Below are 19681 nucleotides of genomic sequence, written 5' to 3'. Positions count from 1 at the left end.
TGTCTGTTCTTTGTCTCTGTTACCATGCTACCCAGCTCTTTTAAATAAATTTCAATTGTTTATATTTAATATACATAACGTGCTATGGTATACATGTAAATAAAAAAGTTGCTATAGTGAAGTTAACATCCATCGTATAATAGTTACCCATTTTTTGTTTTATTTTTGTGGCAAGAACAGCTCAAATAGCATTTAGCATAATGCTTATATACAGTACAATTTTATTACCTGTTATCTTTTGTCTTTGTTACTTTGCACATTGCTGAGACAAAGTACCTGACACTCAAAGTTAAAGGAGGAAGGTTTATTTAGCTCAGTTTATAGAGGTTCCAGTTCATAGTTGGCTGGCTCCAAAGCAGGGTGGCATGGCAGGGGGACATGATAGTTCATGGCAGGCAAAAGGCAGCAAGCGACAATCGACAAACCGCTTTTCTGTCCCTTATATCTTATCCAGGCTACCCACTGTTATGGCAGATAGCACTCACACCCTTAATTCTAACACTGTGTCCTTGATCCCAGCATCACACACTCTAGATCAGCCAACTAAGTAAAGCCCCACCTATGATTGCATGAGACTCTGCAGGGACATCTAGATATAAGCCATAACATTCTGCCCTTAACTCCTCATGCACATTTCTTTATGCAAAAGGCATTCAATCCATCTCTAGGAGTTGCCAAAGTTCTAACAGTTTCAGCACTGCTGAAAACTTCCAAGTCCAAAGTCTCCTCTGAGGAGATTTAAGGTAAACTGAGCTACAAGCCCCCGTACAATCCAAAATAAAGTTAAACACTTCAATATACAATGGCACAAGATAGACATTTCCATTCCAAAAGGTACAAAGAGGAGGATAGGAAGGAATAGGAACAAAGCAAGTCCAAAATCCAGCAGGGTAAACATTTAAGTCCCATAGTTCCATGTCCAGTATCTCAATCTTTGGCAAGTTGTAAACTCTGAAGGTGGCTGCACCCCTATGGCACTGCTGGTGGTTGTAGCTCCCATGGCTTCTCTGGGGCTGGCTCTGCTGCCTCCTTGCAGATGACTCACATTCCACGCTTCTCTAAACTTCTGAGGTCTCCACTGCACCTTTGACTTGAACACTCACAGCTTCACACACTGCCCTCAGGGTCACGCTGCCTGCCTTCCAAGCCGCATTCTGAAATCTGGGTGGAATCCTTCCTGACCCCACAACTCTTACATTCTGCATGCACCTAAAACCACATGGATGATGCCAAGGTCTGCTGCCAGCTGGAACAGTAGCCAGGCTTCTGTCTTGGCTGCATGAGTAAAGTGCCTGTGAAGCAAATCCCAAGGAACTACTTGCCTAAGCTATTACTGTTCTGGAACATTGTTCACTGGGGCTAACTTTGCAAAGCAAAATCTTTCACTTTTGCAATTGTGAGATTGCAAAGGGTGGAGGCCTTGCTGGTTCTTGTGATGTTCTTCGGCCATCTTTTCTATTGTCGCCTTCTGAAATACTTGGGCCTTTTCTTGCTAGTCATTTCAGGGCCTGGTTTTTCCTCTGTTCCATCTTTGCAGGATGCTATTTTACTAAAGTTTCCTTTCTGGCCAAATTCAAAATGTTTTTAAGTCATTCTGCTGGGATCTTTGATTTTGATTCTCAACCTAAATCTGGCTAGAATTCCCCAACAGTAGCCATGCCATGGCCTCAACATTAATTGCTTTGAAATCTCTTCTGCCAGGTTCATTAGTATGCTGCCCTTAATTTCAGTCTCAGGCAGTCTCTGGACATGAGTAAAATGCAGACATATTTTCTGCCAAGGCATAAATACATCATCTTGAGTCCCACAGCCAATGCAGTCCTTACTCCTAGCAGGAACCTCCAGAGCCTGTCAGCATTCTAGTCTTCTAAACACTGATCAGAATTGTTCATCAAGTACAGCCTAAGGTGTACCAGGGCTGCTGTTTGAGCTGGCGTCTCCAAACCTTTCCAAACTCTTCCCATAAGCCAGTTCTAAAGGTTCCTGAACTACATGTTCATGTACAATAACAGTAACAACTCCACTTCTCTGGTACCAAATCTTAGTTACTTCTCTTGTTGCTGAGACAAAATACCCAACACCCCAAAATAAAGGAGGAAAATTTTACTGAGCTCTGTTGAGGTTTCAGTTCATGTAGGAGGCTCCAAAGCAGGGTGGCATGGCAGAGGGACATTGCAGAGGAGAAACAGTTAATGGCAGGCAGAAAGCAGCAAGTGACAAGCAATGACCTTTTTGTCTCTTATATTTTATCCAGGCTACCCACTGTTAGGGCGGGTACCACTCACACCTTTAATTCTCACATTCCATCCTTGATCCCAGCATCACATGCCCTATATCAGCCAGCTAAGTCCCACCTATGACTGCATGAGGCTTTGGGAGGATATCTAGATAGAATCCATAACATCATTATGTTGTACATTATGTCTCTAGACTTGTTTGTCCTCTGTATCTGCTCTGTATTTTCTGACCTACAACTCTCCATTTCCTGCCCACTGCCAGTAACCTTTCTCTACCATTTTGTTTACTATCTCTGTATATTTGAATTTCCCAATGACTTTATTCTTTAAAAGATAAATAATATCATTTTATATATTCACTAGTTTATACATTCATCCGTGGATGGACTCTTAGGTTTTTCCACACCTTGGCTATTTTAAATAGTGGCACGTGTATACAGAAGTGGTGTAGGTACCTTTACAAGGTGGTGATTTTCAGGTATGCCCATTTTTATTTAAGAAACTTTCATATTGTTTTCCATAATGACTGTACCAATTTATATTCCATCAGTAGTGTTTAAAAGTTCCCTTTTCTCCACACCTTTTGCAGCATTTATTGCCTTTCAGCCTTTTATAATAGTCATCCTAACAGGTGAGGAAGGTGGTATCTCCCAGTGGTTTTGATTTGCATTTTCTTTCTGGTTGACATTGAACATGTTTTCATATACCTACCTGTTGGCTATTTTGTGCCTTCTGCCACTTTTAACAAAACTTTTTCTTATTTTATATGGTTCTTTATACATTTTATATATTAACTCCTTATAGCATTGTTTGCAAGTATTTTCTCCCAGTTTGTAGTTTGTTGTGTACACCTTTTTAGTATGGCTAAACACTCCCTCAGTGTTTGGAGTGGATTGGTTCCAGCCCTTCCCTTGCAAATGAAAATCTGTCACTGTTCCAACTCCTTTTATCAACTGGTGTTATTATTTGCATAATTCAAATCATCCGTAGTTACACATTAATATAGGGTAAATTCTGTGTAAATAGTTATACTCTATTGTTCAGGGAATGATGACCTGGAAAAGTACATGTTCAGTACAAGATGATATTTTTTTCCCAAATATTTTTAATCTAGGATTGGTTGAATCTTTATGTGTAATGAATGATCAGAAGGCTAACTCAGGTCCCATTCAGTTTTTGTGGCCCAAGCTTTTGTATAATATCCAAATACTATGCAAAGGCCAGTGTCCAGGAACTTTTCTTGTGTTTGCTTCTGGGAATTTAATAGTTTGCTTTTGTCTTTTATTTAGGGATTGTAGACACTGAGCTCACTTTTGGTTGTGGTGTGCAAGGGTCTATTTTATCCCTTTTGCATGTGGAAATCTGTGTTCCCAGTGTAATTTTTTTTAATAGCAAGTTTCATTGAAGGTAGGAAAAGAAACAGGCTCTGCAGATCGAGTTTGGTCCAAGTAAAAGTAGAAAAGGAGTATTCTGTACAGCGCGCACGCGCGTGTGTGTGTATGTTGGAGGGCACCATGTAAGAGAACACAGTGGCCTCCCAGCATCACTTTTTGGAAAGATCTTCTCCTTGTATGCTCTTGGTTCCCGTGTTAAACATCATTTGACTATGTTTGGTTTTATTTCTGGACTCTTGCCCACTGGTCCATGTGGTTTTTATGCCAATACTACAGTGTTTTACTATAAGTTTGTACCATTTTAGTATTTGAGGTGATGTCTCACTATGTAGTCCAGGTTGGACTTGAATTCCTGGGCTCAACTGTCTCAGTCTTCCAAGTGAGTTGGGTCTACACACTTGTATCAATCACACTTATATTTTCAACAAGAAAATGTGATGCCTCCAATTTTCCTTTCTTGGAATTGCTTTGATTATTCAGAATCTATTATGTTCTGTGTGAACTGTAGGATTTTTTTCTATGAAGAATGCCAATTGGGATTTTGATAGGGATTGCTGTGTATATTGCTTTGTTTTGTGAATGTTTTAACAGTATTCTTCTAATTCATATGCACAGGGTAATTTTCCATTTGTTTGTCTCTTCAAATTTGTGTCTTCAATTTCATCAGTTGTAGTTTTTCACTATATAGATTTTTTTTTTGTACCAGGGATTGAACTTGAGTCCTTGCACTTGCGAGGCAGGCTGTAGAACCACTGAGCTAAATCCCTGGCTTTGTTATGTAGTTTTAAGTACCACCTCAATTGAATGTACTCCTAAGTATTTTGTTTTTTGATGCTATCATATGGGATTATTTTTTTGATTTTTTTTTCAGTTAGATTGTTACTTGTATGTAAAAATGCTACTACTTTTGTACCTTGCAACTTTACTTAATTCATTTATCAGTTGTAATACTTTTCTGTGGAACGTCTCTGGGTTTTAAAAAATATATTACCCAGGTTTACTTTCTGTGGAAATGTTTAAATCAAAATACTGGACAGAATAAACTCTGTACCTTACTGTGTACATACACATAATGAAATTAATGTGTGTGCATGAATATATAAAGCAACAGTTTTGAGAAACAACTTATCCTTACTATTTGCAACATACTATGTCACTTTCTATCTTTTTATAATAAAATGTGAAGCATGACCCCAAGGTTGCAATTACCAATTAGGAAAACCTCATCCTAAGTAAGAAGTTTCTCTCAAATAACAACTATACATCTTCTGATTATTGTTTTAATGATTAAGACAATTCAGCCAAAATTACTTACACTTCCTGCCACTTTTAACAGTACTGAAAAAAATGTTAGTTAAAGAATGACAGACATAAAGAGTTGCAGAAAATAAATGATAAATTCTTATTTATTGAAAGACATCCAGTTGAGAAATAGAGAAATAACTGTTAGGTAAACTTATATGGCACATGATTAAGTTCCACTACATCTTATTTCTGTATTATGCTTTCTGTCCAGAGGATTATATTCATGCAGCAGTGGTAGGAAGCATTTTTTATATCCATCCTCTTGATACAGCAATGTGGTATCTGAAGCATTTTAGTTGGAGTCATTTTCTACCATCTCAGTATGCAACACTCTAGAGTTAAGGAATCAAGTCTAAGTCTAGGAAATGTGGACCAATTACGATATACAAAACTCATATATATATATATATATATATGTATATGTATATGTATATAAATCCAGTAGTCGTACCTGGCTTTTTACTTGTCTTTGTTTTGAAATTCTGCATCATTATGGCTTGTCCCAAGCACAATATCCCAATCCATGGGATTCCAGGTGATGAAATATCACAGATGCAGCATGGTTTGCTTTTGCACATTGTTCAGGAGTCCACAGATTTTTCTGAAGGCTCTTTTTTCTCTTCTGTAGTGTCATTAAGTATTTCATCAGGGATATTAGCCATTGTATGTGTAGACTGAGGAGTTACTGTGTGTCCAAACCCTTGGTAGTGACCCATGGGTGAAGGTGGCATAGAAGAGGCAATGGAAATTGCATCTTGAGATGATGAAGATAATAAGCTTGTATGTTCATTTTGATCTTGATCCTCAGGAAAAAATTTCTTCCTAGCATGTCCCCTGACTGTCCGTCCTGTAAAGTAAAAGCTTTCCACATTAAGCAAGCTAGTTTTTATTTTTTTATTTTTTAGTTATTTTTGAGACAGGGTCTCACTATGTAGCCCAGGCTGGTCTCGAACTCATAGCAATCCTCTTGCCTCAGCCTCCTGAGTGCTGGGATTACAGGCTTGCGCCACCACGCCTGGCAGTAAGCTAGTTTTTAAGTAACCATTCTAATAATAGATAAATTAACCCTTCTAAATAATAAGCTCCCCACTTTCCCATTCTCCCCTAAATCTGAAGTGCTGTACCATAGTATTGCTCTAAACAGCTTTTTCATTTCTTATATAACTAATAAATGGCCTTAGTGGAAGAAATAAAATAACCACTTATTTGGAAGAATTAAATGGCTGATACTCACCAACATTCCTTACTTGTTCAGAAATATCATCTGCGATATCTGAAACATCCCACATGGCAAGAAAAGAATCAAAACATGAGCCCTCTTCTGCTTCTTGGACATATGGTTTGTAAGAAAATGTGTAATGATGAGCAATTGCAGCCAGGAACATCTCAATACAGATAATAAAGTCCTGTAACAACAAAAAATAGCAGCCATCTTTGGGCTTGAATCTAATTTTCTAAGTGGCTCTTTCTCCAAGTACTTTTCAAAAGTATTTGTTTCAATAGCTGTTTCTTTTCTTTTTCTCAAAATTATTTTTTTACTTTTTCAAAAAGGGACAAAATTTGAATCTCTTTTATACTACCCAAATCAAGTATTTCTCGGCCAAGTACACTATTCTCAATCCACCAAGAAACTAAGGAAAAAAGCACAAAGAGAAGCGGACTACAAAGACCCACATCCAGGTTTGATCTGGTTCTGTTAGCAGTCAGTGCTGAAGGCCAGTTTCTCCAGGACTCCTGCTTCCTTGCCCGGAGGGTGAGGTTAATAGTTGCAGCCCCACAGCCTATTAGGTTGCATGGCGAAGGTAGGTAAAAAATGTATAACAAATACTGAAGCTCTGTTGGGGTCAGAGACAGTGGGGCTCACCTGCAGTCCTGTGGCCACCTCCTCTACAGTCTGCCACTCCCACGTATGCTTCTCAGAAATAACGCCAACTTTTACCAGCAAAGCAATGACCACTGCTTGCCTATATGTTGGGAAAAGGTAAACGCCACATCTACATCAAGCATAAAATAAGCAGTTGTTTTAAAAATATGTCATTTAAAAAAGTTAAAACCCCAGTGCAACCTGCACACTACCATGCTACCTTCACAGCCTATACCTAAAGAAACTGAGTCCACGTTAAATACATGCACTTGCCTCACAAACGCACTCTTCTAATATGGTTTCATCAGAGGAATCTTGGTTATGGATTCCCAGAACTCTGTACTGAACTATGTATCTTTGTTTTGAAAGCACACATAAATAATTACAGTTCACATTGTTCTCATACATAGACAATGCCTAACACTCTGTACTGGGGGTATTTAAAATGAAATCAGGATCAATACTCAAATGTTGTTTGCATTTTTATTAATTATTCAGAGAATTAAAAAAACAACAAATTTTGAAACCTGTCTTGTATAAACTATTGGAGCTACAGACAAACTCAGGATTTGACTCCAAGACAGGAAGTCATGTTGAGTATTGCAAGCAAATCTATGAATAATGCCCCACGTTCTTTAAAGAGAAAAAAAATTCTTGGGCCGGGATTTGGCTCAGTGATTCCGCCCCCTGCCTCACAAGTACAAGGGCCTGAATTTGATGCCCCCCTGAAAAAAAAATCTTTTTGTGATACTAGGAATTGAACCCAGGGCCTCCATGCCCAGGCAAGTTTTATTTTTTAAGACAGGGTCTCACTAAGTTGTCCAGGCAGCCTCAAACTTGGAGTCCTCCTGCATAGCTGGGATTGTGTGCCACCACACCCAGCTCCATGTTAATTTCAACAGCTTTCAGAAACTTGGAAGAACATTTACTTCAATGCTACTTTAAAAATGAAAAATTAGGAAAAATCCAGATATAAAAGGGTGGTTAACAAGTTATATCTAAACAACAGAATACTAAACAAAACAAAAATCCCAAACAAAATTTTATTTCTCTTCACTGACAAAAGGACTGTAATTATAATACAGAGAACATATATTGGAGTTCTGTAAGTTTTATACTATAAAATTAATTCTGTGCAGTTTACATAGGACACATGTACATCAAAACGTTAATCATTCTTTCTGGCAGTGGGAGTTCATGAATTTTTTCCTTTCCTTTTTTAGTATTCTATTTTGTTAAATTTGGTGTATCTATTTTAGTTGTTTCTAGAACCCCCTCTAATCTTCTCTTTTTACTAAGCTGAAATAATGTATCATTTTGTCTTGGGGGGTGTTAAAAGAATATTTTCTGATAAACACTTTCCTTATCATTAAATATACTATATCATGTTTTCTTCCAAACTGCATAGTATTCTATTACGATAGGACCTTGATTCATTCTGATAATTAGGTTATGTAAAAAAAATTTAATGCAGTGTGGCATGATCATCTGATTATTCCTTTATGGAAATCCTAAAAGGGCTAAAAGGATTCAACTTGTTTTAAAAAGTACGCAGAGACATTTTCTGCATTAACAAAACCAACAGTTTCATTGCCTTTTAGAAAAATGAGAACATTTAAGGGAAGGCAAACACTTACCAAAAAGAAACAAAAACCACCAATTTTACACACAGAAATTTGCCAACAGGGTGGATTGGACTCAGTTCTTCCTTTAGTACTTTGTAAAATAACAGAAGGCAGTACATGGCAAACTGCAAAGAAAGTTAACATTTCAACTTCTTTAGTAAGAATAACTAAAGTAATATTAAAATTATAAATCAGACTTGCTAGAGTAATGCTTTAGGCAAATTTTTCTAGGCTTTATTGTTCTATTTGTAGATCAACAACAGGCTTTTAACATTTGCTGTAGATGAATATGTACACTATGAAAGTTCTCAAGAGACATGGAACAACTTCCCTGAAAATACTATGTGTTCACTTACTGGGGTTCATAAAGAGAACAAGAAATAAGTGACAGACATATATGAAAAAAAAGGCTCTGGTTCAGCCAAAATAAAAAAATCTATAATGTCTTTAAATACAAATATGCACCAGTATTTTTTCAAGGGTTTAGCCTGTCTGTTTTACGTAACATTGTATATATTAAGGCAACACCTTAAACATATAGAAATCCAATAAAATTGTAACCATGAAATTGGAAAATAAAAAATCAAAAATAATTTTTCTTTAGAGTGGTATGTTAGTCTAAGTGAATTTATTTTCTAAAGTACATGCTCAAAACTCAATTTAGAACTCAATTACAACAATGTAGTATAGTATTTGAATAGCAGAAACATTTTCCTAAAGTTTACATTTTCCATAAAAATAATAAAATGTTCACTTAACATATTCAGACTATGAAAGCAATAAAGGAAAGTTACTCAGACTATCAACCATCTATATATGCTTGTATTTTTGTTTTTACAGAGCTGCAGGTGGATCCCAGGATTTGAACATACTAAACAAGCTCTCTACACTGAGCTACACCCTCAGCTATAAGCTGATTTTTAAAATGCTTTTACAGTCAAAGCAAATACATTTGATCATTTCTTTAGAATAATCCCAGCACTTGGGAGGCTAAGGCAAGAGGATTGCTACAAGTCTGAGGCCAGCCTTGGCTACAAAGTGAGTTCAGACCAACCTGAACTACATATAGTGAGCTCCTGTCTCAAAAAGCAAAAATAACAACAACAACAAAAGAATACTTGCCCAGAAAAAGAATTATTGGTCACAAAGAAAGTGACTACATGGAAAGGCTTTGGATAGCTGGCCATTGTTTTTATTAAAAAGCTCTAATGTCATGTACTGCATCTAAATTACTATTCTGCTGAAAGCATTAACCAAAGATTTTAAATGTGTGCACTTTAAATCCAGAGGATCAAATAGTTCTACCTTCAGAACATTTCAGTTTCTAGAACAGTGGTGGTCTTAATTTCCTTGGATTCCAACTATATGATGTTGGAGAATTTTATTATCTTATTATTTAAACCTGGACCTTTATACACCGATTAAACAGCTTCTCTTATGGAATATGCCCAGTGTGTGTGTTTTTCTTCTTGTTATTTAGGGAGCACTGCTTTTATTTATGATACACCCACAAGGCTATGCAATGAGAATCAGAGAGAAATAACAAACACAATCAACAGGTCAGAGTATGAGTCATCAAACAACAAAGATGTCACTGTATAAAGGTATGTATAGATTTTTATTTCTCTGTTTAAATTAAATTTCAATTTTAAAAAGAAGCAATCAAGCTTTATTCCAAGAAACTATACCTAAAAATACTTCATTATAGAGATCAACTTATAATTATGAAGAGTATTTACTTACCAATTGTGACATATTATTTATTATGACCAAATAAGTCCAAGCATTTGAAAAGCTAAAATTTCCTTCATCATATATACCGAGCAGCTCACAGATTCTATAAAACATGGTAAAATGGGACAACTTTATGACTAACTAAATCATGTATTTTAAAGTAGAGTGACAGTTTAGAAGTCAGTTTATCTGAATTACTGTAGAACCACTTGGCTTTGAATCAAAATTAAAACAAAAATATTTTTCTGGAAATGCTACCACAATTATTCTGCTAACTTGAAGGAAATACAAAAATAAGACCAATACATTGAAATAGAGTAATCATTAACTTCAAAAAAGCTATACCTAATTTTGAAAATGTTGACTGTTAAACATGTATGTTTATAAGTATGGCTCAGTTTTCACCTCTTAAATTATCTTACAGGTAAATATGAACAGCTAGTCCCTTCAAGTGAATTTCAGTTAGTGTTAAATGGTATGCTCATCCAGTTTTTAAACTGCAGAGAAATAAAGCACATTTTCATAAAGAGATGTATTAGCCTTACTTAGTTGGCTAAATAATTCCTTGCTGAAAGAAAATATATAAAGAATTGGATTATTCTTTTATTTTTTTTTTTTGGTACCAGGGATTGAACTCGGGTCCTTGCGCTTACAAGGCAGGCCACTGAACCACAAAGCTAAATCCCTGGCCCTGGATTGTTCTTTTACCTGTATTTCTTTCTGTCTTTCCTTTGTGAGCACACAGAATGTTAGTAAGGACTAACAGATAAAATATACAATCTACTCACTTTAGTTACTTGATCTTCAATTTTTAGGAAATAATTTCATCAGGTAACTTATTAAATCCCATGTTTACCTCAAGTTCTAAAAATCTTGACAATATTTAATGAAAAATATGACGTTTTTTGGATAATGCTCCCAATATGATCTAATTTAACTATGTGCAAAACAAATTCATGTAATCCTCCTACAGATGCATACTTTAACCTTATGCAGTAAAGAAATGTTCACACTTGAAAAAGCACCTTTTTCAAGTGTTTCATGGCATACTCTAGAGGACGTAAATCCTGTGGTGATTTTTTGCCTGTTAACAGTCATTTATCTTAGTAGAGTAACATTTTTATATATGTGATTTTTACAGCAGACTAAGCTTGTTTTGTATTGTTTTTCTGCTCAGCTGTTTCTAACTAAGGGTAACAAGGCTCTGAAATCTGTGTACTTACAAAGCGACGATGGTGGTGACCGGTCTGACCACTGTGTACTGCAGCACACCCAGTTTGCAACGAAACAGCAACACTCTGCAAAAGAAACAGAACAGCATTTCACTGCTTATGTAGATAGCATCCAAACATCCTCAAAGCCTCCAAATTAAAATCACTTTGATAAATGACACCATATCATATTTAATTCCTTCACTTTAGTCATCCTGAATGGCACTAAGGGAAGGACGTAGACGGCCGCAGATAAGCTAAATACCATTTAAAATATTTGACAAGGACATTATCTGAACGATCTCCCTTTCCCTGTAGTCTGGAGTTCCAGAACAGTGCCACGCAGAACAGTTCCACAAAAGGATCAGGAATGGGTCCTTGCTACAATTCGCATGTGAAATGTTTTCCAAGAGCCCATTGTTAAAGGCTTGGTTCTCAAAGGCAAGAAAACCCCTTTTGTATTATGGGTACACTGCTATGTCACATTATTAAGTCAGCATTTTTCAAAATTCAAGCCTCATTTAAAAATGAACCCAACCCACACAGACTTAACAAGAATGCATGCAATAGTTAGGGACAAATCTGAGCACAGGCACAGAACATGAGAATTTTGACCAGTATCATTTATAAAAGACTGAGTTTTAGCCGATCACTAATTGAGAGCCAGTCTGAAGAGGCAGCTAGAGCCTCATCTCAGGCTTTTTAAATTTTCTTTTTTTTTTTCAGGTTTTTTATTAATAGAAGACATTAAAGCCAGGCTGCGACCGACACCATCTTATATATGAGGCTACTGCAATCTCTTATTCCCCACTTCCAATCTGTCCACACAGAACACATAATTATTGAAAATGAACTTTGGACGTCAGTTCTTTTTATATCATCCTATAGTGGCTTCTCTTTTGAGGGGTCTTTAACGGCCACACTTTACACAAGTTCCTTCAAGCCCTCTTCTTGAGGAGACCTCGTGCTTGGGCACCGTCTCTGTTCTGCTTAAAGCCGATCTAGGCCAGGAATCCTGAGTCACTCCCTCTCCCCTTGACAGGGGCGCCCCTGCACCAATCGAGTCTGTCACCCTCTCCCTGGATGTCCCAGCCCAAGGCTGCCTTTTACCAAGAACCCTATGGGTCAGGCCAGCAAGGTTGCTCCTCCCGTGTCTCCTCTTAGAAACCTTGCATCCACTGACCCCTCCATCTGCTCTTATCCTCAAATCCCCATTCGCCCTGGGATTTGGAATTGAACACAGCACTTCCTGCGGAGTATTTCCTCCAGATCCCCAGTCTAGAGTTTATCCTTACTATGGTCTCTCATGCTCTCCTGTTTTTTCTTTCATTGCACTTCCGGAAGTAGCTGTTCATATCTTCATTAACTTCTGACCCTGCTACTCATACTGAGTTCTTGAGGTCTGTCTGTTTTATGCTCCATACTGTGTCTATAGTAGCTATTTTTTTTTTAAGCCAGGTAATTCCTTCTTAGCTCAAGCAGGTAAGAACAATGAGAAGAATGCCACACACATGGCTCTGCACCTCGTGGGAGCAGTGCAGCCCTCCCCATGTTTATGTCTAAGCCGATCACTGTGCCTCCACAGCATTCCATCCTCCTTACCTTACGACTCCCCCACTCCCCAGCTGTCAGTGGTCAAGTTCTATTGGTTCTTCAGTTACATTTTCTTATTATCTTTCTTTCTATTCCAATTTCATCCTCCTTTTTCAGCTTATTTCGAAATGGACTATTAGAACTTCCTAATATTCCCTTGCTGAAACATACTCGGTGGTGCCTATGTGTAATAAATGCAATCTTAAACCTCAATTTACATTTCCATGTAAAGTCTAAATAAATAACATAGGCTTTATTTTACTGTCTACATGAACATGTAATAGGCAAACTAAATACGTTACTACACTGTGATCTGTTGCTCCTATTTCCTACCATTTGTTTTTCTTCCCACCTAGATCATCATCCCCCTGCCTTTCAACTAGTTTGTGATCTTGCATAAGATTTGAAGATCTTGATTCCCAAATGTTAAAAGGAATTGCGAGGTGATTTTAAGGTTTTCTCTTGCAGTGAATTGTTGAGCTTTTAAACTTGCATGAACAATGTAAAAAAACTAACATGTAGGTTATAAAAATGTGTTTTGTTAGCCTTCAGATGTGACTGTGAACTGCATTAGGGTATGGATTCAGTCTTATTCTTTTGCCCTGCTCGGCCTTGCAGAGAACTGATAAAATAAAACTAAAATAGAAAAGAATTAAAATCAAACATACTTACTCTCCCATAGCCCATGGTGGACAGCAACATAAAGGAGGGAAATGTTTCTGTGGATCTTTGGCTTCAAGGATTAATACCAGATTTGGATATCGATTAGTTAGATAATTGGTAAGAAATATCATAAAGTTGTAAATGACATAAGCTTCATAGCATTCTCTGCAGGTATCCACATATATTGCAATCCTGGGATATTTCAAAGCTACCCACTATGAAAAAGCACAGAAGTTAAAATAGTTGAAGCTTGGATAAAATTACCACTCCAATTCATGGTATACGCAGAATAAGCTATTTAGAAATCTTGTCACATACTTACATTAAGTGCTGTATAATTCATCATTATAATGGCTACCAGATAATCTGTGAGATGTGTGTATGTGTTTCTGGGGTTCAAATGCAACATGCCAAGCACATGCTCTACCACTGAGTTACATCCCAGGCCCTAAGAAACTTAATTTTTAAAAGCAATAGATGTGAGTTCTGAAATACAATCTGAAAATTTTCTTGATATGCGCATAGAAAATGTTGCTCCAGACATTTTCTTTATACCTAATCAATTTAGACCAGTAGCTATAACCACTGGGTAATTAAAAAATTTCTTTGGGTCAAATGGAAGATTTAATAAACAAAAAGGGTTATGATGTACAGTCAACCATCTGTATCTAGAATCTGTGGATTCAACCAAACCTGGATCAAAAATATTTGCAACAAAGAAATGAAAAACCCTCCATCTGTACTAAACATGTACCAATCTTTGGGGTCACCATTCCCTCAGTGGTAACAACTACATACACAGCATTTGCACTGGGTCAGGTGTTACAGGTCCTCTAGAGAGGACTCGATGTGCAGAGAGCATGAAGGTACATGGAAGGGAGCGTGTAGGTTACATGCCAACACTACCTATTTTACATCAAGAAGTTGAACATCAGCAGATTTGCTATCTCTGAGAGGTCTTGGAACCAATCCTCTGTGGATACCACAGGACAACTGTAATTTAATATATTACATTCCTTAAAGGACTAAGAGCTACTAATCTGAAAGTTTAAAAAGTTAAACCAAGAGTTACAGATTTTTCAAAATTTAAAATATGTCCAGTTATCATTTTCTATTATCATCTTTATCTTATCAACATGAAAAGCAAGTCAACTTTTTTTTGTTTTTATTAAACTCATTTTCAATAATATACTTTCATTACCTTCAGCATTCTATAACAAGCAGTTAGCATCATCAAACAAATTCTGTTAATGAAATAAATGAAACATACTTACACTATCTAAACTGTATATGGGTACCATCCATAGAACCCTGGAAGAGCAAAGAATAAATTTTGAACATTTTATATTTATGACAGAAGCTGAGATAACATTAGTAGAGTCGAAATAGAAGATGGACCTTATGATTGGCTTTTGCAGCTCAGGTTGCGTGTAATGCACGAGATGTTGTAGGATTCCCCATAGCGATATGGGTATCGTCAGCAGCAAAAAGATTCCTGCAATAAACCAAGCCTTGGTGTGTATTCCAACCTTCAGAGACAAAAGAACACACCAGTAGAGATCATGCTATTGTAACTGAAGAGTTCAATAAAATACATTTACTTCTTAAATATTCATTTGATTACAAATGAAGGTCAATATTTTCTAAATGATTAATGGCTATTTTATCGTCAAAATAAATAGCCTATTTGTGTTTTCTGGAGGGAGGGGGCATATTTTTCCTCAAAGGGTTGAGCATTTTCCCTCATCAAGCCTTTTATAACAGCTTTTTATACATTAACAGTATTTACATCATGCCACTCTCCCAGCTTATTCTTTGCCTTTTTTTCATTATGATTGGAGGTATACAGAAGCTTTGATATTTTCTGCAAGTTAAATCTCATTAATATTAATGGTTTATTCCTTTACTTCCATGCACACAAAGTTAAAAATCTACCAACATTTTCTTCCAATGTTATTGTAAAGCACCCCCCCACACACACACACTGGAGATTGGACTCGGGGCCTTTACCCTTAGCTACACTCCAGCCCTTTTTTAAAATTTTGAGATAGGGGTCTCACTAAGTCACTATATTGTCCAGACTGGGCTCGAACTTGTGATCTTCCTGTCTCAACTTCCCAGAGTACTTGGATTACAGGCTGTCCCCACCATTCCTCACTTTTACTGGTAAGCATTTTAGTAAACTGTCACATGAAAACAACAATGAACAATGAGGATTATTGGTCTAAGTTCTTTACATCAGTTCTCTCTTAACTCTCAGTTGATAACTAGGCTACACTACTGTCCAAAAAACTGGAATATATGCTACTTCTCTTATATATAAAGTATCAACTTAGGGTAGTCATTTAAAAAGTCCTTAATATCTTTAGTAGGTAAATACCTGATCAATACTGTAAGAGTTCATTTTCTAAAAATACATTTTGAGTCATCTTAAAATACAGCTGAAGTAAGCCACTCGATTTCTGGTAAAACAAATTTATCTGAACCTCTGTTCTTTTCTGGGGGCTCCAGGGAATGAACTTCATACTAACTTGTAATCCTGCCTTAAAAAGAGTGAATTCTCTCTCTTTGTTTTTTTCCCCAAGGGAAAAATGGTATTTACTTTTGGTATTTATAGGGTTTGTGCAGTTAAAATTAAGATAGAACTGAAGTCTATAATTTTAGCTTCACTGTTTGGAGCAAGATTTTTCCCTCACTTGGAGCCAAAGATTAAAGACATAGAAAACAAAAATATGGATAACAAATGTATTTTTACAACAATAAATTTCTACATTACATGCATAGAAAAGCAGACACATAGAGGTGAAGAATCCAAATAGAAAGTTGGGCACTCATTTTCCAGGCCTTTTTGCCTTCCTCAATTTCATTTAAAATAGAATACTCACATTAAAAAAAAACAACAATTGACATTCAACAATGATCTCAGAAAATAACAAGCACATTCTAGTTTCTCCAGTAAAATGCGATCCTTAAGAACAGAAATGCCAAGTAGTGTTAATGTCCACATTTGTTTTTAGTGATTGTCTTGGTGCCAAAAAGTAGAGCTGGACAGTAAATTTAAAAGAGAAGGGCGGGGGATTTAGCTCAGTGGTTCTGCCACCTGCCTTGGAAGCACACGGTCCCAAGTTTGATCCCTGGTACCAAAAAAAAAAAAAAAAATTATTTCTACAATAAAGGGCCTAAAATGACCACAGTTCTGTCAGGGAGCTTGTAAAATAAGTGCTTCTCAGTAGTTTTCATTAGCTCAGTGTTTATTATACATTCTTCATCATGCATGTTTATAAAGTATATATTTTGGTAGTAAGTATTTATCATGGGTCTGTATTACTTTCCCAATGTCACAATATGAAAATGACATAAAAAATATACAAGGAACTTTTTGCAAAGCCTTTTTGATTTGGTTAAGAGCTAATTTCAAAAGTAAAAACAACAAAGTCAAACTAGAAACCTTTAATTTGGGAAGCTAGTTAAAAGCTAACAAAATTCAATACATGGGTTTCAAAGTAGTTAATCTGATCCAGTTAATTGCAATATCTGAACAGCAGATCAGTCTTCAATAACAGAATTACCTAACTTTCAGGGGATTGGTGAATATTTGCAAAACAACACTCTTCTAAGCCGATACATAAAAATACTGCGACTATTTTGTAGCGTCATTTGAAGACCACAAACAAGAACTCCTTTGTTTTCTCTACAAATCTGTAGACCTAATAGCTTTGAGTGCCTGTCAGAATCTTAAACCCTTTTGAATCTCGAATGCTACTTTTTACCACGAGTTCCAAATGTGGAAATTTTATATTTGTGATTGCTTCTAAAATTAAGAAATAACACCTTAAGGTTCTAGATTCTAGCACTGCTGAAAATTATGTCCAAAGACTGGGCTCATTACACGATGGCATTTTCAGATACCAAGCCTGGGGGTCTGGAGTAGAAATGCAGGAGTGAGTGTCTCTTCCCCACACTTAGGAGAAAGGGTAGAGACTGTGCAGGGTCCCCTTACCTCCAGTTTCTGCAGTTCCCACACGCACAGGGGAACCGCAACGACTATGGCCACCAGGTAGATGACCACAGCTAAAGGTCGAATCCACTGCCTCCAGTTCCTCCAGGTACACGTGCAGGGCATGTTTCCTCATAAATCAGCTCCTAGTATCAAGGAAAAGGAGCTCGAAGATGATTGTAATGGGGGAGTCCTGACCTCTGTTTTTTTTTTTCAACTCGCATACTACGGAGAAATTGCCGGTGGGAAACTTTACCAACAGCTTGTGTCGCCTTCTCGGCCGAAGCTGTACTTTCTGCGGCTGTATCTGCGGCCACTCAGGGTGCTACCGAGCAGCATCCTTTCTTTCTCAACCCACATCTATCAGATCGTACGGCTGGGGAATCCCGGGGCGGGGCCGCTACTCTCACCTGGGGAATCACTTAGAGATCCTCTTGTACCATGGCCTAGAAAAGACTGGCGCTGACCGAGACCGGCCTCAAGCGACCCTGAACAGTTCGGTTCTGCCCCGAAGCTCCTGCTTGCTTTCTTTTCTCTTTGGGGATCGAGCTTCCTGCCTTCTGCACGCGCAGGCGCCTCTTCGTCTACTCTGCAGAATAGCTAAGCCTCTGGGATTTCCTCACTAGCTCGCACCGGACAAGCTCTACTGCGGCAACCAAGGCCAAAGCTGGACTGTAGGTTCTCTTCCGCTTCCGCCTTTGCTGTCTGAAGCAGGTGATTCGTCCTCGGCCAGGACCTGGGACCGCCCCATCCGCTTGCTTTCCCCCCCTATGATTGGTCACTCGCGAGGTTAGTAGAAAGAAAGACGATGGGAGGGTGTGGGAGTTGCTGCGGGTCCTCTTCTGGTGTGAGAAGGAATCCAGCTGGAATTCGAAGACTTCTGCTTGGTTTGCAGCCGTGCTAGAATCTAGAACCTTAAAGGAGTTATTTCTTAATTTTAAAAGCAATCGCAAATACGAAATTTCCACATTTGGAATTTGTATTAAAAAGTAGCATTCAGGGTTGAGAATTTAGCTCAGTGGTTCGCCCGCCTGCTTAGCAAGCGCAAGGTCGCCAGTTTGATCCCCAGAACCAAAAAACAAAAGGCATTCATTTGAGATTCAAAAGGGTTTAACATTGTGACAGATAGTTTATGCACTCAAAGTTGTTAGGTGTACAGATTTGTAGAGAAAACAAATGACAAATTGGCTTTTAAAGACTATGTGAACCAATAGAGCAAATAAAAATCTATTTTCTCAGATATACAAATGTGTCCTATGGTATTGTAGTGGATTGACTAATGATCAACTTACAGCTTCCAGCTGAACTGAATCAGCGTGTTCTGGGCGTGGAGGATCCACCTGAGGATTGTTACCAACAGCCATAAAAAGGGAACTGGAGGGGAAGACCTTGCCCTGTTGATTTTCTAGGAGAAGCTTGCTGTGGATGGTTTTCCTGAGGCGAACTGAGCTGTTCTTTGCGGGACCTCGCTGTCCCTGAGAATGGCTGCTACTTTCGTCAGGGGAGCTCTGATCTTTATGTAAGACCTAAAGTCTCACTTCTACTCCACGGAGCGTGGACAGCTGAAAGGCCTCCACGAGGCTGGGCCCTAACACCCAGCGAGGCTCTGGGAACACGACAGAGAACCGAGAAACACAGGAAGGAACACACCAGCCTAGATGGTAAAAGACCTTTATTAGTCTGGCCAGACGGCACTCCCGGAACCAGGTGGCTCAGAGAGGCAACTGCTCAGGGGCTGAGGTATTTTTTATAAGGTTTTACTAAACAAAGAGTCAGGGAATTTATAGAACAAGATTGTAAACACATTGCTTATCTTATGTAGGAAATGTTCTAGGGACACCTTTTGTCAAACCATTTGCCCTGGGCGGGCTGTTAACCAAGGTAGCAATTAGCATATGAAGAAGCACAGTCTGGCCTATTAGCATGGAGTCCCTTTGTGAAGACTGGTGGAAAGGATTGTAAGCACAGTAAGGGGGGCAGGGGGTTAGTTTCCTGCTATCCCTTAGGGGGTCTGGTTTATGACATGTCTGGCATCCTGCGTTGGTTACACAGACTCAG

The 19681-nt window shown here is 37.9% G+C and overlaps 2 protein-coding genes across 3 annotated transcripts in view; one reads left to right on the top strand and one right to left on the bottom strand.

Annotated features, from left to right (window-relative positions):
• Prmt9 (protein arginine methyltransferase 9) overlaps positions 1-6901 on the top strand; it is a 40899-nt gene extending 33998 nt beyond the window's left edge. The window contains exon 12 of the mRNA XM_010610911.2: positions 6488-6901. Within this exon, the coding sequence (XP_010609213.1) occupies positions 6488-6571 (84 nt within the window). The 3' untranslated portion in view covers positions 6572-6901. The remainder of the gene's footprint in view (positions 1-6487) is intronic.
• Tmem184c (transmembrane protein 184C) lies at positions 5031-18305 on the bottom strand. Of its 2 annotated transcripts, none has more exons than XM_010610908.3 (11): positions 18034-18305; positions 17627-17769; positions 15025-15155; positions 14901-14937; positions 13636-13841; positions 11383-11457; positions 10169-10262; positions 8438-8550; positions 6801-6900; positions 6171-6342; positions 5031-5783 (listed from the first exon to the last, which is right to left on the bottom strand). In XM_010610908.3, exons 2-11 carry the CDS (start codon positions 17747-17749, stop codon positions 5518-5520), a joined length of 1317 nt encoding a protein of 438 aa, XP_010609210.1. In that variant the 5' UTR covers positions 17750-17769; positions 18034-18305; the 3' UTR covers positions 5031-5517. The 2 variants fall into 2 exon arrangements, with proteins under 2 accessions (XP_010609210.1, XP_010609211.1); XM_010610909.3 differs by having other exon boundaries at positions 15025-15121.
• Positions 18306-19681: the final 1376 nt, after the last annotated feature.

Source organism: Fukomys damarensis, unplaced genomic scaffold (assembly GCF_012274545.1).
Source record: "Fukomys damarensis isolate Sample0158 unplaced genomic scaffold, DMR_v1.0_HiC HiC_scaffold_38, whole genome shotgun sequence".
NCBI classification, from domain to species: Eukaryota; Metazoa; Chordata; class Mammalia; order Rodentia; family Bathyergidae; genus Fukomys; species Fukomys damarensis.
The sequence above is the reverse complement of the archived record's forward strand: the minus strand, read 5'-3'. Positions and strand labels throughout refer to the sequence as shown.

Coding starts and splice junctions, on each gene's coding strand:
- Tmem184c (XM_010610908.3), bottom strand. CDS start 17,749: ATGCCCTGCACGTGTACCTGGAGGAACTGGAGGCAGTGGATTCGACCT. Junction 15,156..17,626: donor GGGAACTGCAGAAACTGGAG/GTAAGGGGACCC, acceptor TTGTCTCTGAAG/GTTGGAATACACACCAAGGC. Junction 5,784..6,170: donor TGAACAAGTAAGGAATGTTG/GTGAGTATCAGC, acceptor TTTACTTTACAG/GACGGACAGTCAGGGGACAT.